This window comes from Natator depressus, chromosome 5 (genome assembly GCF_965152275.1).
Source record: "Natator depressus isolate rNatDep1 chromosome 5, rNatDep2.hap1, whole genome shotgun sequence".
NCBI classification, from domain to species: Eukaryota; Metazoa; Chordata; order Testudines; family Cheloniidae; genus Natator; species Natator depressus.
The window spans coordinates 118,311,119-118,334,518 of NC_134238.1; the positions used below are offsets into that span (position 1 = coordinate 118,311,119).

The following is a 23,400-nucleotide window of genomic DNA, read 5'->3' on the forward strand; positions in this document are numbered from 1 at the left end:
ACATCGGGGTGGTTTGTTTCTGCACCCTCAATAGGGCTTCTTTAAAATACAGCCAGCTCTCCTGGACTCCTTTCCCTCTCGTATTAGCCTCCCAAGGGATTCTGCCCATCAGTTCCCTGAGGGAGTCAGTCTGCTTTTCTGAAGTCCAGGATCTGTATTCTGTAGAGATAAAGAATAAGTGGCATTGCCTTTTTACAATATCATGTATTATATAAAGTAGTCTAAACTTGCCCTTTAATAAAGATTTGATTTCCCCCTTCAGTATCACCTGAGAGACAGATTTTGTTTTAAACTTGGTGTTCATGTGTAGCCTGATATAAAGAATATATTTCCCATTAGGAATTAGGTGTGTGCATGAACAGAATAGGCCCCCTCAGCTAGTATTATCTTTTTTATGAAGTTCAGGGAGGATCACAATAGCTTTAAAATATGTGCTCTATGAGAATATGGATGCTCTGAAGATTAAATGAGCATCAAGGTTCACATTTCTGTAATTGGTAACAGTAACAGGTAAAAAGATATAATACTTTTCCCCTCTCATCTGTATCAGTTACAGTAATTTATTTTTCCAGTGTATTTTGTGCAACACTTTGTATTTGCCCTCTTTGTGTGGCTCTTTCATGCAAGAATAGGGGCAAGAAAACATTTAAAAAATATAAATATGATTGTACAACCACAAAGACTGGCAAGGGGGCTTGGGAACTTAGTACCTTAAACTGTTTGTAACTTATTTTTCAATACTGCTTAGATTTCAAGTTGATGTTACTCTCTCAAATGAATCTGATTGATCTGATTTGTTTTGCTAAAGGATTCTAAGGCTTTAGTGGCCAAGGAGAAGGAAGTAAAGAAGATAAAAGATGGGCTCAATGCTCTGCAGGAGGCAAGTGATAAAGATACAAATGCTTTGGTTGCTGCACAGCAACATTTTAATGCCGTATCTGCGGGTCTGTCCAGCAATGAAGATGGTGAAGAAGCAACCCTTGCTGGACAGATGATGACGTGCAAGAATGACATTAGTAAAGCAGAAACGGAGGCTAAGCAGGTAAGAATAGAAGCTAACCATGTCCCAAACAAGCATTGATGTTTTTATGACCTTTGTCTTGAAAAGCTTGCTCAGCAACATTCCATTTGGTTATCAAAAAATGCTTTACAGGGATGTTCTGTAACAGGCAGTGCATGATAGCATATTGTATTAACATACATTAGGAAAAGCCATGGCACTGACATGAGAAAAAATACAAAAATTAGAATTTTTGATTTAAAAAAGAAAGTCATGGTACTCGGTGCTTTTAATTTTAACGTCAATGTCCTGTAATTTATTTTTTTATGTTTACATTAATTGTTTAAAATTAAATTTAACCAGTTCAAGCTATATTAAAGCCCTAAATTCCACTGTATATATGAAAACGAGACTTATAAAAATTCATTGATCAGTCTTGCTCAGTAGATGGCTACTTGTTCTCTTTGTCACTCAGTGTTTTTAGTGAGGGGGGGAAAGCTCTGAAAGTCCTGATTTTGGTCCTGGTAGTCATGAAAAGATTAATCTTAATTTTAAATCATGCAGATCTGTGGCAAGATATGTTGGTATTCTAATTTATGCCAGATCTAGACTAAAAAGTTAGGTTGACGGAGCTACGTCTCTCGGGGTGTGAAAAATTCACATCCCTAAGTGATGTAGTTAAGCTGACCTAACCACCCCACCCCTCGGTGTAGACAGCACAAGGGCGAAGGAAGAAGTCTTCTGTTGACTTACATGCCACCTCTCAGGGAGATGGATTAACTACACCAATGGGAGAACCCTTCCTGTTGCTGTAATGAGTGTCTACACTGAAGTGCTCCAGTGGCACTCTTGCAGCATTTCTAATGAAGATATAGCCTTAGTAATAGTCATTTGGTACATTCATACTAAACCAGGGGTGGCCAACCTGAGCCTGAGAAGGAGCCAGAATTTACCAATGTACATTGCCAAAGAGCCACAGTAATACGTCAGCAGCCCCCCATCAGCTCTCCCCGCTCCCAACACCTCCCACCTACCAGCAGCCCCCCGATCAGCGTCCCTCCTGATCAGCAGTTTCTGATGTGCAGGAGACTCTGGGGGGGAGGGGGAGGAGCGAGGGCATGGCAGGCTATGGGGAGGGGACGGGAAGGGGTGGAGTTCGGGCAGGGCCTGTGGCAGAGCCAGGGGTTGACCAGTGAGCACCCCCTGGCCCATTGGAAAGTTGACGCCTGTAGCTCCAGCCCCAGAGTCTGTGCCTATACAAGGAGCCGCATATTAATGCACTGTTTTAAATTAAAACTTCAAACTTAATATATGCTTAGTCCTTAGTGAGGAATGTGGTCAATGACTCATCTAAAGAAATGTGGTTTTGAAAAACCCTAAAGGGGGCCTACTCCTTTACATTCATTTACTAACCCTATTCATTACCCTCTCTGAAACCCTCCCCCATCGTGCCTTTTAATATATGACCTAAAATAACAGAGAGATGCACAATATAATATTTTTATTTTTATTTCCAAACTCTCTTCCCCCACTACTACAAGAGTGATGTAGTGGTGGGAGTCTGCTATAGACCACCGGACCAGGTGGATGAGGCTTTCTTCCGGCAACTCACGGAAGCTACTAGATCGCATGCCCTGATTCTCATGGGTGACTTTAATTTTCCTGATATCTGCTGGGAGAGCAATACAGCGGTGCATAGACAATCCAGGAAGTTTTTGGAAAGCGTAGGGGACAATTTCCTGGCGCAAGTGCTAGGGGAGCCAACTAGGGGGGGCGCTTTTCTTGACCTGCTGCTCACAAACCGGGTAGAATTAGTGGGGGAAGCAAAAGTGGATGGGAATCTGGGAGGCAGTGACCATGAGTTGGTTGAGTTCAGGATCCTGACGCAGGGAAGAAAGGTAAGCAGCAGGATGCGGACCCTGGACTTCAGGAAAGCAGACTTCGACTCCCTCAGGGAACAGATGGCCAGGATCCCCTGGGGGACTAACATGAAGGGGAAGGGAGTCCAGGAGAGCTGGCTGTATTTCAAGGAATCCCTGTTGAGGTTACAGGGACAAACCATCCCGATGAGTCGAAAGAATAGTAAATATGGCAGGCGACCAGCTTGGCTTAATGGTGAAATCCTAGCGGATCTTAAACATAAAAAAGAAGCTTACAAGAAGTGGAAGGTTGGATATATGACCAGGGAAGAGTATAAAAATATTGCTCGGGCATGTAGGAAAGATATCAGGAGGGCCAAATCGCACCTGGAGCTGCAGCTAGCAAGAGATGTCAAGAGTAACAAGAAGGGTTTCTTCAGGTATGTTGGCAACAAGAAGAAAGTCAAGGAAAGTGTGGGCCCCTTACTGAATGAGGGAGGCAACCTAGTGACAGAGGATGTGGAAAAAGCTAATGTACTCAATGCTTTTTTTGCCTCTGTTTTCACTAACAAGGTCAGCTCCCAGACTGCTGCGCTGGGCATCACAGAATGGGGAAGAGATGGCCAGCCCTCTGTGGAGATAGAGGTGGTTAGGGACTATTTAGAAAAGCTGGACGTTCACAAGTCCATGGGGCCGGACGAGTTGCATCCGAGAGTGCTGAAGGAATTGGCGGCTGTGATTGCAGAGCCCTTGGCCATTATCTTTGAAAACTCGTGGCGAACGGGGGAAGTCCCGGATGACTGGAAAAAGGCTAATGTAGTGCCAATCTTTAAAAAAGGGAAGAAGGAGGATCCTGGGAACTACAGGCCAGTCAGCCTCACCTCAGTCCCTGGAAAAATCATGGAGCAGGTCCTCAAAGAATCAATCCTGAAGCACTTACATGAGAGGAAAGTGATCAGGAACAGTCAGCATGGATTCACCAAGGGAAGGTCATGCCTGACTAATCTAATCGCCTTTTATGATGAGATTACTGGTTCTGTAGATGAAGGGAAAGCAGTGGATGTATTGTTTCTTGACTTTAGCAAAGCTTTTGACACGGTCTCCCACAGTATTCTTGTCAGCAAGTTAAGGAAGTATGGGCTGGATGAATGCACTATAAGGTGGGTAGGAAGCTGGCTAGATTGTCGGGCTCAACGGGTAGTGATCAATGGCTCCATGTCTAGTTGGCAGCCGGTGTCAAGTGGAGTGCCCCAGGGGTCGGTCCTGGGGCCGGTTTTGTTCAATATCTTCATAAATGATCTGGAGGATGGTGTGGATTGCACTCTCAGCAAATTTGCGGATGATACTAAACTGGGAGGAGTGGTAGATACGCTGGAGGGGAGGGATAGGATACAGAAGGACCTAGACAAATTGGAGGATTGGGCCAAAAGAAATCTGATGAGGTTCAATAAGGATAAGTGCAGGGTCCTGCACTTAGGATGGAAGAATCCAATGCACCGCTACAGACTAGGGACCGAATGGCTAGGCAGCAGTTCTGCAGAAAAGGACCTAGGGGTGACAGTGGACGAGAAGCTGGATATGAGTCAACAGTGTGCCCTTGTTGCCAAGAAGGCCAATGGCATTTTGGGATGTATAAGTAGGGGCATAGCGAGCAGATCGAGGGACGTGATCGTTCCCCTCTATTCGACACTGGTGAGGCCTCATCTGGAGTACTGTGTCCAGTTTTGGGCCCCACACTACAAGAAGGATGTGGATAAATTGGAGAGAGTCCAGCGAAGGGCAACAAAAATGATTAGGGGTCTAGAGCACATGACTTATGAGGAGAGGCTGAGGGAGCTGGGATTGTTTAGTCTGCAGAAGAGAAGAATGAGGGGGGATTTGATAGCTGCTTTCAACTACCTGAAAGGGGGTTCCAAAGAGGATGGCTCTAGACTGTTCTCAATGGTAGCAGATGACAGAACGAGGAGTAATGGTCTCAAGTTGCAATGGGGGAGGTTTAGATTGGATATTAGGAAAAACTTTTTCACTAAGAGGGTGGTGAAACACTGGAATGCGTTACCTAGGGAGGTGGTAGAATCTCCTTCCTTAGAGGTTTTTAAGGTCAGGCTTGACAAAGCCCTGGCTGGGATGATTTAACTGGGAATTGGTCCTGCTTCGAGCAGGGGGTTGGACTAGATGACCTTCTGGGGTCCCTTCCAACCCTGATATTCTATGATTCTATGATTCTATTGCACTATGTTTTTAAATGCCAAGGATGCTATTTGACACTACTGTACGTGATAAGGATCCTGAATGATAACCCAAGCACACTGATAATGTAGACATTCTAAATCTATACAACATACTATTTGAAAACCTCCAGGTTCTGTATTTGTCCTGTATTTCACTATAGGCTCAAATGAAGTTGAAACATGCTCAACAAGAATTAAAGACAAAACAAGCAGAAGTAAAAAAGATGGATGGTGGCTACAAGAAAGATCAAGAAGCATTTGAAGCTGTCAAAAAGCTGAAAGAAAAACTAGAAAATGAAATGAAAAAGCTAAACTATGAAGGTTTGTGGTACTGACTTACTGCAAGAATAGCAATTTTGGGATTGATGGGTGGAAGTCTAGGACGATCTAGAAGAACCTGGTGTGAAGAAAGAGCCTGAAAATATAGGAAGAGAACTCTGAAGAAATTAATATTTCTGCCATTTTAATGAATGGTTACTAGTATAGTGGAGCTAGCACAATAGAATTAGATGGGAAAATATGCTGCTTTCTTACTTGTAGCAGGTCAGAGTTCATAGATCACTGGGCTGCAGGTTGGGGCTGTATGATTGCATGTTGAAGGTAAAAGCATACTAGTTTAAACTTATAGGCCAAGATTTACAACTCCTGGTATTTAAATTGAGACACCAGACTAAAACTTTTCCCCAACCTCTTCCCAATAAAGGGCAATGATGCATTTTCATTAAGGCACCTTCACACCGCTCTGTCAACATAAGTATAACTCACATCCAATTTGAGGCCCCTTTACAGTGCAAATGCAGAGCCAGAGTGTACAGGGGCTCTACGGTAAATAAAAATCCAGCCCAAAGTCAATAGCAAATGCCAGTGTTTGCCATTTCTGAAAATCTAACCAGTTTAAGTGCCTTAGTTTAGGCACCTAAGTTGGAAAATGTTGTCCTAAGCAAGGTAAAGTGTCTTGGAATTTTTTGTGTATGTCCTCACTGCAAAAAGTGCATTTATTTAGCTAAAAGTACCAATTATTGTTTTTCTGTAAATCTCATTGGAGCTTGCAAAGTTCCAAGTTTCTGATTTATGTCTGTTTGGAATATTTGGGTGCCAATATTTTGCTTAAATTATAGCTGTAAGAATCTTGGAAGAAGGAAGGACTTCTCATTATGCCTTGGGCTACTTGCTGTGTACCTGCTTCTAAACTGCTTCATATCTAAATCTGCAAAGAGTGTGACTAAATAGTTCAGTGATATGTTTGTTTGGCTCTTTTAGACAAAAAAGAAGAAACTCTTTTAGCAAAACGGAGAGAGCTGTCTCGTGACGTCTATCAGTTGAGAGAGTTATATGAAGCCTTAATGGCCAAGTTTCCCAGTCTACGTTTTGAATATAAGTAAGGCCTCAGAATTGTACTCTAATGTTCACTAAACATCTATTTAAAAAAAGAAAAGTCCTCTAGAAACTTCTATAAAATTGTGTGAACTCAGGAGGACGACAATTCAGGAAGTCATTGTTTTGCTATTGGTATATAAATAGTTTGCTTCCCTTTCCATTACTGACTTTCAGTTATGGCATGATTAATCTGCCTGGGTATTTAGGACAAGAATATATTATCTGGCACTTACACGGCTCTTTTTACACACGGATGTCCAAGCACTTTACAAAGGCGGCAAATATCATTACCTACTTTTTACAGATGGGGAAATTGGGGTATGAAGAAGTAACATGATTGCCCAAAGGTCCATCCTGCCAGTGGCAGAGCTAGGTCTCCTGAGCCACAGTCTGGTGCACTATCCACTGGGACAAGTAAAAGTGAAAACAGCAGATGCATTTATTATATGCTTGCAAATGTTAATGTTACCTGCTAATTTCTGATGATATAGCATCAAAACTATTAGTTATCCTTTTCCCATAGCAATATTATAGCAGCTAATTACTGATCAGTTTTATACTATCACTGTTGAGAAATGCAGTTTTCTTTAAATGTCCGTAGGTATTAGTATTTTCAGTTAGAGAAACTTGTTGTATCTTTTTGTCTAAAGTTTGCTATGATCCATTATTATATTATTAAATTTTGTATGTGTGCCTCTTTAAATAGTGCCTTTGACAAGTTCATTCAAATCTAAAAGTCTAGTTATAACATGTAAATGATAAAAATTCAATAACTTCTTACATTCAAGAAAAAAATAATTTCACGAACTTCATCATCTCCCCAAATCTTTCATGTAACTATATAAAAAACTACTTTAATGAAAGATTTATACCCTGTACCTAATGAATAGACTTGCTTCATGTAACTTTAATTTAATGCCAAAATATGTCCGTAAATTAGAAATATTAGTAATGCTCCCAAATTTCGTTAGTTTATTAATAAAGTCAGTTCTGCATAACTGTTTGTAGTGCCAAGTTTTATGAACAACTTGAGGCAATGTTGAAGGCAGGATTCTTCTATTTATTCCACAGCTGACAGTTTACTTGGAAAACCTTATTTGTTTGTTATGAAGTTTTAAAATAATTTTAGCTGTCTGTGGCTTCAGAATATTATATCTCTGTACATTGTGGAATTTTTATATTAATATATGTGGGTTCAGAGTTTGTCATAAGTTGTTTTCATCGTAGCATACAAATTATGTTTCTTATCATATAGTTTTAATTTATTTTAAGGGATCCAGAAAAAAATTGGAACCCAACCCATATAAAAGGGCTTGTTGCCTCTCTAATCACCGTGAAAGAGATCTCCACAGCAACAGCTCTAGAAGTGGTAGCTGGGGGAAAACTCTATAACATTGTGGTGGACACAGAGGTATGTTTCTTAACATATAACTTTTGAGTACATCCCTTTGGCTGTATTCAACCCTGTGATTTAACTTCTATGGACACTCCTGGGAGATGTGTAGTTAAAACTGTGCATTAAGGCCCAGATTTTCAAAAGCAATTAGTGACTTGGGGTCTCAACTTCAGACACTTTAAAAGGGTGCAGGTTTTCAGAAAGTGCTGAGCACCTGAACTCTGAAAATCAGGCCCCTTTAAGGTATCTCCAGTTGGTCCCCACCCCCAGATTTGAGGCCCATCAAATCCCTAGTCACCACTAAAAATCTTGGCCCATACCAATAGGATATCCTTCAGCAGATACCTTAGCAAGTAGTGAATTTACCTTTAGTGAGTATGAATTAATATAGGTCAATGGAGTCATGCGTCCTTAGGCCAAATGTTAAACTCTCCAGTATGTGTATCATTCCTGTAAGAAATTTTTTTAGTTGTCTTAGTTTTCACAATTTGACGTGTTTTGATACCCTTATGTAAAAAATTTTTTCTAAATTTTAGGTGGTTGGTAAAAAACTGCTAGAAAAAGGTGAACTGAAGCGTCGATACACCATAATTCCACTAAATAAAATTTCATCACAGTGTATTAGGCAAGAAACCGTGATGGCAGCAAAACGCTTGGTATGTCTTTAGATACATTATTTCACTGTGTATGTTTTTCTTTATTTTATTTTGTTTTGTTACTTAAAATTGACATGCTTTGTTAGCTAAAGGTTACCATTCTGCAAAAGCACAATGGGCTGAGTGGGAGTGGGGCAAAGAACTGAGCTGGCTCTTAGATAGAGGAAGGAGAAGCTGAGCAGAACAATAAAGTTTTGTGTTGCTAGTCACAAAGAAGGGAGTGAGCCAAATAATGTCTGGGAGAGATGCATTGCTGAACTCATTTGATTGTGTTGCCTGTTAGTACTCTGACTGTAGAAGGGGAGAGATTGAGTCAGGGTTTTTACCTACAGTCAAGTAGCTCAAAGGCACTTGCTGCTGATGTATTAGTACATGGTATTGAGGAATTCTAATATGTTACAAAACCTTTATAAGGGGAGCAAGAAACTGGATTTAAAAACTCTTTATCTCATTCTTGTGGAACACTAATACCATTTCCTTTGACTGTTAGGTTGGTGCTGATAATGTGCATTTGGCCCTCTCTCTGATTGGATATGAATCTGAACTGCAGAAGGCAATGGAATATGTCTTTGGAACAACACTGGTCTGCGATAACATGAATAATGCCAAGAAAGTGACTTTTGACAAAACTATAATGAAAAGAACTGTCACTCTTGGAGGAGATACCTTTGACCCTCAGGGGACTCTGAGTGGAGGTAATCATTATTTTTTTCCCCTACAATATCATCTCTGCTGACTATTGTACTGCTTTAGATATTTTAACAAATGCCAACAGTAAAATTGTATTTAGAACCTTACACTGGATAACTTTGAAATCTATTTGACTGAAGATGTATTCTACTTAAAGTTAAATCCCAGTTAGTCCCTGGCCATTCAAAGAATTCTGCAAGACATAACTGAAAATACTGGAACAAAACTATTTGCCTTATTTAAATTGTTTTAATTAAAAGTTATGACTGTATTGTGTTCCCTGTGCACGTGAAATGTGCTGGATAATCTGTTTACAAATGTAACAGACAAATATCAGTCTGATGATCGCGGAGTTCCAATCCAGGAAAAATAAACCAGCTTTTGTTTGCTACCAAAACAACATATGTCATAAGGTTTAACCAGGAGGGGGAGTCCATCTAACAGGGGAAAAAATATCTTCAATTAAGTATTTCAGTTAAACCCACAAATGTATTAATTACATAATTAAATAATCCAGTAAGACTGGTACAGTACCTCCTCGCTTAATGTCATCCCCGTTAACGTTGTTTCATTGTTATGTCGCTGATCAATTAGGGAACATGCTCGTTTAAAGTTGTGCAATGTTCCCTTATAACGTTGTTTGGCAGCCGCCTGCTTTGTCCACTGCTTGCAGGAAGAGAAGCCCATTGCAGCTAGCTGGTGGGGGCCTGGAACCAGGGTGGGCCAGCAGCCCCCCTTATCAGCTCCCCTAAGTTCCCTGTGCAGCAGCCGCCCAGCAGGCTATCAATTGCTGGGCAGTTCAAGTGTCCCTCCCCACACTGTCATGTGCTGCTCCTGCCCTCTGCCTTGGAGCTGCTCCCAGGAGCCTCCTGCTTGCTGTGCCGGGGACGGGGGGGAAGAGGGGTACAGATGTCAGGGTGTCCCCCTGTTCCTGCCCTCCATCTCCACAGAGCAGGGGGACACACGACAGGGCTCAGGACTGTGGGAGCTTGCTGGCAGCTGCTGCTGTCTCAACTTGTTGATCTACTAAAAAAGGCAGTGTACTTAGAGTGGAGTCAACATACTTAAAGGGGCAATGCGTGTCTCGCTCGCGCGCGCTCTCTCTCACACACGCACGTGCTACATGTCTCTCTCTCTCTCTCTCACACTTGCACACGGTGTGTGTGTCTGTCTTTCGCACACATGCACCCTCCCCCCGGCACTTTGGAAAGTGGAGGGAGTAGTGCACCCCAGTGGGATAGTGTGCGTTCATCAGCGTGGGTTCAGTTTCCGCAGGGAATGTTTGCAGCCACTGCCATGCATCTATTGTCTCCTCCCTCCATTTGTGCTGCCTTGTAGAGTGTGAGGCTACATTAACAACAATGTATTAACCCTTAAGGGGTCAGCTGAGTGCTAGTTCATCATTTAGCAGCAAGGCATTCCCTGGGAAATATCCCACGCTCTGACTTCACCACCGCAACTAAGCTTCACAATCATCATTGCTGTGTACAGTATTAAATTGTTTGTTTAAAACTTATATTGTGTGTGTTTTATATATAGTAGCATTTTTCAGGAACATAACTACAACGTTAAGTGAGGAGTTACTGTATCCTATTTTTGCCCAACTTGTTAAACAATAGCATAAAAAGTTGGATTGAGTTCCATTGAGAGTTTCCAGTCCAGTAATACTAGATTTCAGTAATACTATTCCAGGAAATCTAGAAAAATAGTTGTAGATAAACATGCTTTAGTTCCAGAGTCAGAAAATAGTCTCTGACTGTGTGAGAAATATTATATGTTAAATCTTTGGTTTTCTTAGAAACTCTAGTTTTGTTCTCTCATGTCTGCTGTGTGAGTAGCCCAATTTTTAAACACATCCTTTAGTTTAAGAAATTAATGGTAGGCAATCAATCATCTCAGCTTTCTGTTTTCTTTCACTAATCAGGTGCACGCTCACAGTCTACACCTGTTTTGTCCAAGCTTCTGGAAATGAAAGATATTCAAGAAAAATTAAAAACAAAGGAGTCTGAGCTAGACACAGTAGAAAAGGAGCTGGCAAGCTTAAAGAACATTGCTGAAAAGTAAGGGTTACAATATAGACGCTTGTATAAGTTCTTTTTCTCTTTTATTTATATTTATATAATACTGTAGGAGCACAAAGGATCAGATCAGGTTTTGTACGAAAGCCAGAATAGTGTGCCCACTTCACTCCACAATTTCATGGGGAGGCAAGGAGATGTCTGGAGAGCATCTGCAGGAAAATAGTAGCAATAAAAGCTCATATTGTTGCTATGCTTGGGAAAATAGCATTTTAGTACACACTGGTGCTTTCCTGAAAACTGTATTCAGTTTTCTGCTTTTCCTATTCACTGAAGTGCCAAATGATTTTCCTGTGGTCCTATTCTGTAACTCCTATCCAGAATTTCAGCTTCTAGAGAATAAAATTAGAGTAGGTGAGAGTTATAAAAACACTGAAATTACAACAGTATCCCCTCAAATATTCGCTATTTGGGAATTTAAATTAGATCTTACCTAGAAAATATTTCTGTGTGAATTTCAGTTAAAAATAATTGTGGAATCTTTCTTTTTATTTAAAGGTCTTCTATGAAATATACGTAGGCAAATAAGAGTCCTTAAAAATAAAGTACACTTTGCACATGTTGTACTTATTTTTCAAACCCTGTTTCAACCATTTTAATGATTTTTCCCAAAACACAAATAAACTGAGCAAACCAGATTCAAACTTAGTTTTTAATGTTTCTATGTCACTTTCATCTAGAATCTGCTCTTGTACAGCTAAAAAGATTTAGTTGTCATTTAGACATCTTCATTTATTTGCTTTTTGATAAATAGTGCAGTTGCTGCACGCCCACTAAGAGGAGTCCGTTTAATTAAGCCACTGATAAGTAGCTCTAGTAAGGTTTTTATGTTCTTATTAATGTGTTTGCACAAACATTTTCCATTTATCTGAAAATCCTAGTTATCCACAGCCATAGTGTGTCCCCCAATGTAGCCTTTGGATAATCAGACATTCATATACATGAGCATGCTATTTTAAGTTTCAATTTCATGCCAGTCCCCAAGGCTGGAAGAGAGAAAAGAAGGAGCGGGGAAGTTGCTGCAGAAGACAGGAGCCTCATGGGAAGTGCTCAAGCAGCACTAGGCACTCTCAGCCCCCAGCTCTACAACCACCAGTACAAATAGCACGGGCTATGCTTAGCTCCTTTCCCTGGGGCTCTCAGTGCCAAGAAGCACTCAAGCAGCACCAAGGAGACCCCTGCCCTCTGCAGCTGCTCCTTTCCTTCCCCGTTTCCTCCATCCTCAGGAACTGGCATCACTGCAGTATGAAAATATGAAACTCCAGTTTAAAATAGCACTTGCATTTATCCGAGTGTCCAGTTATCCAAATGTTTTGGATGTCCCCCAGGCCATTCAGATAAAAGGAATTCTACCATAATTGGTGAAACTATACAGGATTTATCATTGCAGATGTGTAAATGTTCGTCATATTATCCTAAAGGATATGGCAGGAGGTTTGAAGGCAGAAACTCCCAATTCATGGCTGATCCTCAGCCTCAATTCTCCTCATTGTAAAATGGAAATATAAATACTTGTCAATTTATCTCATGTATAGCTTGAAAATATAAAGCTCTATGTACCCTACATAAGTGGTATGCCTGTAATTTATCACGTGAATACATCTGATTATGTCTACTATAATCTGCTAAGATATCGCCAACTGAAGCAGCAGTGGGAGATGAAATCGGAAGAAGCAGAGCTATTGCAAACCAAACTTCAGCAAAGTGCCTATCACAAACAGCAAGAGGAGCTGGACACCCTTAAGAAAACCATTGGTGAGATAGCAAGTTGCTGAAAATGTGAAGGACATTATTTGGCTATTCATAGTGGAATCCTTTTATTTGCTTTTGAGATTGTATAAAGCTAATAGCTTTTAGATTCCATTAAAAACCTGCAACTTGTTTTTTAGGGATTTTTGTTTAACAAATACAAAAGATGTTACAAATTAAAATAACAATAGACTGACTAAAATGAGGATATAGTTAACGTTGCTAATTTTTTTGTATTTAGGATTTGCACTATACATAGTTTGAATCCTGAGAAATTATTTGAAAAATATTAGTTTTCACACAGATAAAGGAGATCTGGAAAGAAGGAATAGCAAAAGCATACGGGTTCAAGAGGAAGAAATAGGCAGATGTAGTGGGAGTGTCTCAAACACTGTCAGGAGTGAAGGAATTGATAGGATACCAAAGATTGGTAGACTACCATTCAGTGAATTAATTTGTTCATCTTGTGGTATGTAAAATGTATATTTATCTGGCATATAAAGGGAGAGCTTATTTATTTTGTTTAACTTAATGAACGAATTTCAATCTTGCTTTATCCTCCATATATTTTATTTGTGCTGTTAGTATTTGGGCAACATTTACACTGACCCATGAACAAGGGAACATTGAAATTGCTGCTCTCATAACTTAGTAAAAATTCTTATTAGCCCTTTTTTTGTACTAAGCCTTTGTTAAAATTGATTTGACACCTGAATTATAAGTTTGTGTGTAGAAGTTTAGTTGGGCTGGAAGAACTCTCAGGTTCAATACTATACTTTTCGATTCAGAGGAAAGTGAAGAGACACTAAAGAAAACCAAGGAAATCCAAAAAAAGGCAGAAGAAAAATATAAAGTGCTGGAGAACAAAATGAAAAATGCCGAAGTGGAGCGTGAGAAAGAATTGAAAGATGCCCAGCAGAAGCTAGATGGTGCCAAAAAAAAGGCAGATGCTTCCAGCAAAAAAATGAAAGAAAAGCAGCAGGTAAAGCAGCACTGTTGGTAGCAAGTTTAACAATCCTGAAAAATGGCCACAGTGGAGCAGAAGTGTATGTGGAGGTTTATGATTCTCTTAAACCTTATCAGTTTCAGTACATGGATATTATTTTGTAGTCATTGACATACATAGAAATTGGTGATACATGATTTGTTCTAGAATCATAAATATGCTCCACCCGCCCTTTGTGCGGCTGTCTGATTATAACAATATTATAGTTGTGGTTGTGGCGCCATTGACTTTCAACCTTTCCTCCGCAGCCTTTACTCAGAAGCAAGCTGAATATTTAATCTTTCTATTCAAGTGTAGTTTTTAATACATGTTCAACATGTCCTCTGTTTAGGAAGTTGAAGCATTAGTTCTGGAATTAGAAGAGCTAAAGCGAGAACAGGCCTCCTATAAACAACAGATTGAGGCTGTGAATGAAGCTATCAAATCCTACCAGGATCAGATTGATGCTATGGCATCTGAGGTGTCCAAGACAAAGGTAGGTCTGGCAAAACTGGAGGTACTTTCGATACCAAAGACAACTTGGTTCTGATATTTTTCCATCTGTGTGTAGCTGGGAAGGAAGACTATTAAACCTCATACTATAGATTATTCAATTTGATATGGATTTTTCTCCCACCACGCAAGAAGTTCATAGCCTACAGGACCTTTCTGCAGCCTTTTTATCCTTTGACTGAATTTCACCCTCAAAGAATTTCTGTATTTTCCCCTTTTTTCCTTCTAGTCATTTTCCTTGATTCATAATAAAGGTATAATATAAATTGGTTAAAAAAGAGAAGTGATTGTCTCCTTTGTTTTCCAGGCATCTGTAAAGAAAGCTCAGGAGGAGCTGGCTAAGCAAAAGGAAGTAATCACAGCTCAGGATAAAGAAATTAAAGACAAATCTGCAGAGGCTGTAAAATATAGAGAACAAAATAATGAATCACAGCTTAAGGTTAAAGAGCTAGAACATAACATAAACAAACACAAGCGAGAAACTACTGATGCTGCTGCCAAGGTATCCCAGAACTCTACCTGTCTTTGCCTTCCTAACCAGAAGTGGTTATTTCAGTCACCATGGGCCACGGAAATATTCTCCTTTATCTAATAAGCATTGTTATATTGGTACATCCTGAACTCTGAGAAACATCTCAGAGGAGGGAAAGGTCACAAGTGTTTATCCATACATTGTCCCATAGGCAAACAGAGCATGTCAGTATGGGAGACAACCAATGAAGCAGATGTCATATCTGTCGGACAAACCAAGTACCTATTAAAGAAGGTTGACTTGGAGACACAGTGGCAGAGCATTGTGTTGCCATTTGGGAAATCTAAGTTCAAGTCACAAGGTCAAACTCCTATTCAAAAACTTTCCTCGTGTTTTGACCTTCCTGACTTTTCTTCAGCACTTGATACAAGCCAGTGTTCTTTTGATGCTCAATAAAGCTGTATTTTGTATACTGAGGTTTAATGTTGTAGAACAACTTAAGATGCTGATATTTTTCATGTAAATGCTCTCAACATGTATACGTTTGTGCATGTTTCCAGGTGGCTAAACTGTTGAAAGACTATGAGTGGATAGCTTCAGAGAAACAACTTTTTGGCCAGCCTAACACAGCGTATGATTTTAAAACTAACAATCCTAAAGAAGCAGGCCAGAGGCTGCAGAAACTACAGGAAAAAAAAGAGAAGTTGGGAAGAAATGTCAATATGAGAGCTATGAACATGCTTTCAGAGGCAGAAGAAAGGGTAAAAATTTCTTGCTTTAACCTCGAGTCTGGACAATTTGTGGCATATCTCTTTGTTTAGGGGCAGTGTAATTTCTATCACCTGCACAGTACTATTCAATGCCCCACAGAAGTAAAGTGGTTTGCTTAAGCTTTATACATTGTCTAATTCAGAAGTCAATAGCATGACCCATTTTATTTATTCTTGGATGCTAATATATTTTAACTGACTGTGCATCAGCAATTGATATTCAGGAAAATCCTGACTTTCAGTGACAAAAGGTTAGTTTCCTTCTAAAAAGTTCCATTCTAAGTCTGAGTATATCAGTCCAGCATTACTATGTCTACTGCAATGCTTGATTGAGTATTAAATCAAAATGAAAACCTTGCCAAAAATATGGGCTGTAGTCCATGGTGTTTCAGGAAGAATTGGCCAATTGACATTTTAGTATCACTGTAGTTGGCTAGGGTTGGTGCATTTTTCGCAGTTAGGAGAAATTATCCTTTTGTACCAATTAATAGGTAAAAATGACAATGAACCACTATTCACATGAGGGAGAGAAGTGTCCCTCAGGGTTTAGTTTCACCCTTTTGTTAATTGTTGTAGCAAATTTCTAGAATATATTTTAGAATAAAGTACTGAAAGCCTTGATTCTGCAAGAAGTTATACACACGTTCTTAAGTTTACTCTTTTAAGTAGGCCTATTCACATGCTTAAAGTTAAGCATCTGAGTATTTACAGGATTACAGCCAAACATATCCAGTACAAAGTTAATTGAGACCAATTTTCTCTTCTAATTAAACCAGTATAATGACTTAATGAAGAGAAAAAGAATTGTAGAGAATGACAAGTCTAAAATACTTGCAACTATTGAAGAGCTTGACCAAAAGAAAAATGAAGCTTTGAACATTGCCTGGCAAAAGGTACGTTATTTCAGATTTAGCTTTCGCATTTAGAGTGTTTTTTCTAAACATGGAAGATCAACTTTATTCCTTTTTTTAGGGCTGTCAAGCGATCAAAAAAATTAATTGTGATTAATTGCACTGTTAAACAATAATAGAATACCATTTATTTAAATATTTTTGGATGTTTTCTACATTTTAAAATATATTGATTTCAGTTACCACACAGAGTACAAAGTGTACCGTGCTCACTTTATATTTATTTTTGATTACAAGTATTTGCACTATAAAAAAACCAAAAGAAATAGTGTTTTTCAATTCACCTAAATACAACTATCAGAGGGGTAGCCGCGTTAGTCTGTATCTGCAAAAACAACGAGGAGTCCGGTGGCACCTCCTCGTTGTTTTTGCTAATACAAATACTGTAGTGCAATGTTTTTATCATGAAATTGAACGTTCAAATGTAGAATTATGTACAAAAAAACCTGCATTCAAAAACAAAACAATGCAAAATTTTAGAGCCTACAAGTCCACTCAGTCCTACTTCTTGTTTGTCTGAGTGATTGGCTAAACAAGTGTGTTTACATTTGCAGGAGATAATGCTGCCCGCTTCTTGTTTACAATGTCACCTGAAAGTGAGAACAGGCGTTCTCAGGGCACTATTGTAGCTGGCGTTGCAAGATATTTAGGTGCCCAATGCACTAAAGATTCGTATGTCCCTTCATGCTTCAGCCACCATTCCAGGGGACATGCTGGTGACGGGTTCTTCTCGATAACAATCCAAAGCAGTGCAGACCCCGATGCATGTTAATTTTCATTATTTGAGTCAGATGCCAGCAGCAGAATGTTGATTTTCTTTTTTGGTGGTTTGGGTTCTGTAGTTTCTGCATCGGAGTGTTGCTCTTCTAATATTTCTGAAAGCATGCTCCACACCTCGTCCCTCTCAAATTTTGGAAGGCACTTCAGATTCTTAAACTGTGAGTGGAGTGCTGTAGCTATCTTTAGAAATCTCACATCGGTACCTTCTTTGTGTTTTGTCAAATCTGCTGTGAAAGTGTTCTTAAAATGAACAACATGTTCTGGGTCATCTGACGCTGCTATAACATGACATATGGCAGAATGTGAGTAAAACAGAGCAGGGGACATACAATTCTGCCCCATGGAGTTCAGTCACAAATGTAATTAACACATTTATTTTTTAACAAGCGTCATCAGCTCGGATGCATGTCCTTTGTAATGGTGGTCGAAGCATGAAGGGGCATACGAATGTTTGGCATATCTGGCACGTAAATATCTTGCAGTGCTGGCTACAAAAGTGCCATGCAAATGCCAGTTCTCGCTTTCAGGTGACATTGTAAATAAGAAGCAGGCAGCATTATCTCCCGTCAGTGTAAACAAACTTGTTTGTCTTAGTGAGTGGCTGAACAAGAAGTAGGACTGAGTGGACTTGTAGGCTCTGAAGTTTTACATTGTTTTGTTTTTGAGTGCAGTTATGTAACAAAAAAAATCTAAATTTGTAAGTTGCACTTTCACGGCAGAGAGATTACACCACAGTACCTGTATGAGGTGAATTGAAAAATACTATCTTCTGTTCATCATTTTTACAGTGCAAATATTTGTAAGCAAAAATAATAAGCACTTTGATTTCAATTTTGACACAGAATACAATATATGTGAAAATGTAGAAAAACATCCAAATATTTAATACATTTCAATTGGTATTCTATTGTTTGACAGTGTGATTAAAACTGCAGTTAATCACGATTAATTTTTTTGAGTTAGTCATGTGAGTTTACTGCAATTAATTGATAGCCCTAATTTTTTTGCATATGCAATACACTTATGTCCATGTAGACATAATTGTGCCCTTTCTTAGTACAAACCTCTATTGCCCACTTGCTAGATTTTTCAAATAAGCACCCTTTCAAATAAGTACCTTTTTTGTGCTTTCTCCTATGCTGCTTCTTGCACCTGAGTGTCTTAACCCCCATAAACATCCATTAAAAGTTACTTGTCCTTCAGATCTCTCCTTAAAACTCCTTTGCTGTGATGTCTACAGAAAACTTGACAACAGTTAGGCTGCTGGCCTACTATGATGCCAGTCAATATTGTGTTGGTTCCCTTGTACTCCTCCAATGGTCAGTCTGTTTATATCCATCTGTTGTCTCCTGGCTTCTGTTTATATTGTAAACTTCCTGGGGTAGGGACCATCTTTTTGTTCTGTGTTTGTACAGTGCCCAGTCCAGCAGGGTCTTGGTCATGACTGAGGCTCCTAGGTGCTACAATAATACAAATAAAAAAATTGAAAAGATTAAAAGTAAAACCAGTTATTGCTTTTTTCCATTAATTTGTACTCTAAGGCATTGTCTGTTTACCTATGATCAGCAGAGCTGGGGCTGGGAGTGAGATCACAGCTTCAGGGGGGGACTGTACGCGGACAGGAGTAAGGGGGCTGAGGCTGGGCACAGCTGGGGGCAGGGGCCGAAGCTGGGCCAGGAGCAGAGCTGGGTGGCACTCCCACGTTGCCCGCTGTGGGGGCTAACCCTGGTCCCAGCTGCATCCCCCTCCAAAACAGTCCTTTGCGCCCCCTGGGGCGTGCCCCTCAGTTTGGGGACCTCTGATCTAGACCGTGTTTCCGTCTTGAATTATGTAACAAAGAGAGGATTCTGTACAGTCTGTCTTCTCACCATCTAGCACATGCTAATCTTGTGTTGGACAGCCAATTCCATCAGGTTAAAAGAAACTGACTCAATGGGGCAGAAATGAAGTGTTTGTTTATAATATTGTTAGTTTAAGTATACAGCAATAGTTCATAATTCAAAGGCCTTTAGAAAATATTTGTGGTGGTCTGATTTGTAGGTGAACAAAGACTTTGGTTCAATTTTCTCTACTCTTCTACCTGGGGCCAATGCTATGCTGGCAGCCCCTGAGGGGCAAACTGTCCTAGATGGTTTGGAATTCAAGGTTGCCTTAGGAAATACCTGGAAGGAAAATTTAACAGAACTTAGTGGAGGTCAAAGGTTGGTGTGATTTTTTTTTTTTTTTCTTATGCTTTTCTTTTCCTTTCCATCTTGCAGGGTGTCCTGATGATATAGGCCACACAGGTTTGGTCCTCTTTTTTCCCCAGAGGTAGAGGGTTTTGCTTTCCTTAAATAAAATATAGATGTATTTACCAATTCACATTTTAACATCCAGAGCATGTAATGTAAAGTGCTGAGCTAACCTTTATGTATCTACATAATGGAGACATTCAAGAACAAAGAGAAATTTAAATAATAGTACACTGCTTTTCACAGCTACTAAGATAAACTGTGCTCCTGCAGAGAAGTGGCATAAGTGAAATTAATTAATTACAAGAGAGTTGCAATAACTGTAAAAATAATGGATAGTACTGAGGAATTGATAATACTATTCCCATGTTTGATTTGTAGTCTCTGGCTCCTAGATATAATGTGTTCCTCTCCTGGTTCAAAAGATGTACCACCATGGCACTGAAAGCTCTGTACCCCTCTAGCATATTAAAGTGGGGAGTAAGTTGCTGTGGAGAGAATACCATTCTCTGCCAGAAGCTAAGCAGTGTCTTTTAAAGGTGGATCTGGCAATTGGAGGACTAGGAGAATGTTGGTGGGAGCATGGTGAAGGAAGCAGAGGACCCTCTTGAGGGGAAGGGAGAGAATCATCCAGAATAGCTACTGGCTAACATAGCAACAATGTAGACCAATGAGAATGTAGCAAAACTCACAATTGGAAATGGGTAAAACAGCATGAACTTCAAAGTAACAATTCAACCAGTCAGATGTTGAAAGGTTATTTTATATCTTTCATTAAGCTTTGGGCAGAAATCTGAGTTTCAGTATACCAAACCATGGTATTAGCTATCTGGCCTACCGCTCCAGAGCTTCTAGTATCTGTCTACATTCACAGAATGCCCTTGCTGCAGCAAAACTGTGCTTTGATGGAGCAGCCAAAGTGGGGGGAGAATATTTTTTCCCCTGTAGCTTATAAAGAATTAACTGTCTTTGGTCTGTTTTTAGATCTTTGGTGGCTTTGTCCCTGATCTTAGCCATGCTTCTCTTCAAACCTGCTCCAATTTACATCTTAGATGAAGTGGATGCAGCCCTTGATCTTTCTCACACACAGAACATTGGACAGATGCTTCGCACTCACTTCAGACATTCCCAGGTATGATCTTGCCAATAACAATATGTGGTAGTCTGTTTGTGTAGGTCATTGCTCTCCGAGATAGTGTGAGTATACAACTGGGGAAGTGTAAGGTGCTTAGATATTCTGAATTCATGAGGCCTAAAACCTGGAGGTCACAGTGATGATTCTGCAAACTGTGAAACACTTTTATGGAGTCCTGTTCTAGTCTTCCTCTCACCTTCTAGTGTAAAACTCATTACTTTCCTCGTGTTTTTCTTTGTAACCAATTGCTGTAACCAACAGAGCTGGTACATAGCAGCAAATGGGAAGGCTTCTGTCCGTGAATTAATCCATCTGTTAAGATAAGGTCCACACTTTTTTTTTTTAAGAGGTTTGAGGATTCCCGCTTTAAAAGTACAGCTTCTGTTCTTCTATTTTGGGCCCTTATGAAGTGTGCCAGGAATCAGTGGAGAGAATCTTCATATCATTCCAACTTAGGCAGGAAAACGTATAGAGCTGGAGGAGTTTGTTCTGGTGATCCTGTGTGTTCATGTAGTCCATGAAGGGTCCTTTATAGGAAAACCACACACAATCTGAAACAGAATCAGTATGGGTTTTTGACATACCTCACCCCAACTCCCCAGTCTGGTTTCTGTCTTCCTCCTGTTGTTGAGACTAGATTCTCACCTGCAAAGTTTGAGAGCTCTGAACATACTACTTGTAGTAGCTGTAGCCGTGAAGTGTTTTTTGCCTAGGCCTAAGCAAAGTGCTGCTGTGAAACCCACCCACGAAAGTGGGAAGGACTGAAGAAGAGAGAACTATCTTCTGGCTGTCACAAGGGAGAGTTAAGTGCCCTTCCCAACTACGAGGCAGGAGGCTCACCTCATATCTGTTAGTTACAGGTTGTTTGGTCATGGTTTGATCTGAAATGAAAGGGCCTTGTTCAGCATCAAGGACTTAATTTGGGATGGCCTAATACATGGGGCTTACCTTATTTTTTTTCCCAATCAAACAATCCCAACCCTAGAACTGGCCTTATATCTTGTCTCTCTGTTTTGGGCAGGGGAGGTTTCTATTTTGCTATGGTTTCAGGTGACATTTTCAGAACGTTCCTGAGAACTACTGCTCAGGACAGTAGCTAATTAGCATAAATGGAGCAATGTATCTAAACTGTTGCTTTTAGACTATTTCCATACCTATATGACTTTATGAAAGCTTTATCAATCTTAATTTTAAAATTTCTATTGTCCTTTTACATTCAGATATGGTGTTCATGCTGTGGAAACATTTTTCTTTCTTTAGTTCATTGTGGTATCACTGAAGGATGGGATGTTCAACAATGCAAATGTCCTCTACAAGACCAAGTTTGTAGATGGTGTATCCACCGTGGCACGATATACTCAGGCACAGAATGGAAGTAATGTATCTGCACAGCAAAAAGCTGACAAGGCAAAACAGAAGAATAGACCCAGACCCTATGTGGATGCTTGAAGAGCAAACTTCCACCTGCAGCACTTCCTGTTGGAATGTCCTGTGTTTCTTGTCTTTATGTTGAAGAGACTGGAAATGTCGTCATAAAACACATTACTAAATGGCCAACTTAAAAAAAAAAAAAAAACCCCCAAAAACCCTGAAGTGAGCATGAGGGAGTTGGTGAATACTCTGGCCAGTTTTATTCTATATATTCTCTAATTGTAATTCATATTTAAAATTCTCATTATACTTGGTTTTCTAAAGAGAAATCTGGACTAAATATCCACTCACTTTTGCCTTTCCACTTGTTCATTTCTAGACACTTCCTCTGTTTTATCCTACGTACCTTCCTTTTTTGTTTCATACCTGAAATTCTAACTCTGTCCTCTACTCAGACAAAGCATTGCCATTGTGCTGGCTGAAGCCGGGCTGACCATGAACAGTTGCTACTTCTGTATGTGTCCTACTCACAATTCAGTGTTTTCCTCCATTTTTAAAATCTGCTTTTTTCTTTCTATCATGATTCCTTAAAAATGAGAAACAGGTCCTTGTATTCTGACATCATGTAAATGTGTGTGTGAAATTTCAGTAAGGCAGGAGAATAGGGACTGCTTAATGGAGTTCTTAAATGTTGTATCAAAAAGCAATTGAAAATACTTGAGTGAAGCTTGATTGCTAAAGAATACAACATAAAAATGAAATGCTAATGTTTATACTGCTGACTTTTTAAAAAAGCAAAACGGGAAAGGTAACTTCTTATCCTTCTAAGCCATGACTTTCTTACAGTTGCTAAAATTGCCGTGTTAATATTTTAATTTGTTTGTGTTGTTAATAAATGATTTTAGCTCAAACATGAAGCCTACCTTCACTTTTGGTTTCTCTTCTCACCTTGTAGGTAACCACTTAACGGAGTGGCATGTGACTATGATTGGGCAAGTTTTAAATAAGCTTGAACTATGTTACTCCGACTCGTCTTGGGGTTAGTTATGTAGTTCATAAATCAGTGTCTAACGAGGTGACTTAAGCAAGAACAAAGGGAAAGATACTCTGCAGGAATCGTTTGATTCTGGATCAAACAATCTTGCTGATCAAACAATCTTTCATCAGAATTCTTCGGATGGCAAACTACTGCTCAA

General features: G+C 39.7%; 1 protein-coding gene across 1 annotated transcript in view; it reads left to right on the forward strand.

The window, feature by feature from the left end:
* The window catches only part of SMC2 (structural maintenance of chromosomes 2), a 33,960-nt gene extending 11,538 nt beyond the window's left edge, over positions 1 to 22,422 (forward strand). Inside the window, exons 10-25 of the mRNA XM_074953511.1 lie at positions 809 to 1,042; positions 5,252 to 5,411; positions 6,351 to 6,468; positions 7,740 to 7,878; positions 8,400 to 8,519; positions 9,010 to 9,214; positions 11,134 to 11,269; positions 12,918 to 13,042; positions 13,825 to 14,018; positions 14,374 to 14,517; positions 14,842 to 15,036; positions 15,567 to 15,767; positions 16,553 to 16,669; positions 19,508 to 19,668; positions 20,683 to 20,830; positions 22,094 to 22,422. Of these exons, the coding sequence (XP_074809612.1) occupies positions 809 to 1,042; positions 5,252 to 5,411; positions 6,351 to 6,468; positions 7,740 to 7,878; positions 8,400 to 8,519; positions 9,010 to 9,214; positions 11,134 to 11,269; positions 12,918 to 13,042; positions 13,825 to 14,018; positions 14,374 to 14,517; positions 14,842 to 15,036; positions 15,567 to 15,767; positions 16,553 to 16,669; positions 19,508 to 19,668; positions 20,683 to 20,830; positions 22,094 to 22,282 (2,586 nt within the window). The 3' untranslated portion in view covers positions 22,283 to 22,422. The remainder of the gene's footprint in view (positions 1 to 808; positions 1,043 to 5,251; positions 5,412 to 6,350; positions 6,469 to 7,739; positions 7,879 to 8,399; positions 8,520 to 9,009; positions 9,215 to 11,133; positions 11,270 to 12,917; positions 13,043 to 13,824; positions 14,019 to 14,373; positions 14,518 to 14,841; positions 15,037 to 15,566; positions 15,768 to 16,552; positions 16,670 to 19,507; positions 19,669 to 20,682; positions 20,831 to 22,093) is intronic.
* Positions 22,423 to 23,400: the final 978 nt, after the last annotated feature.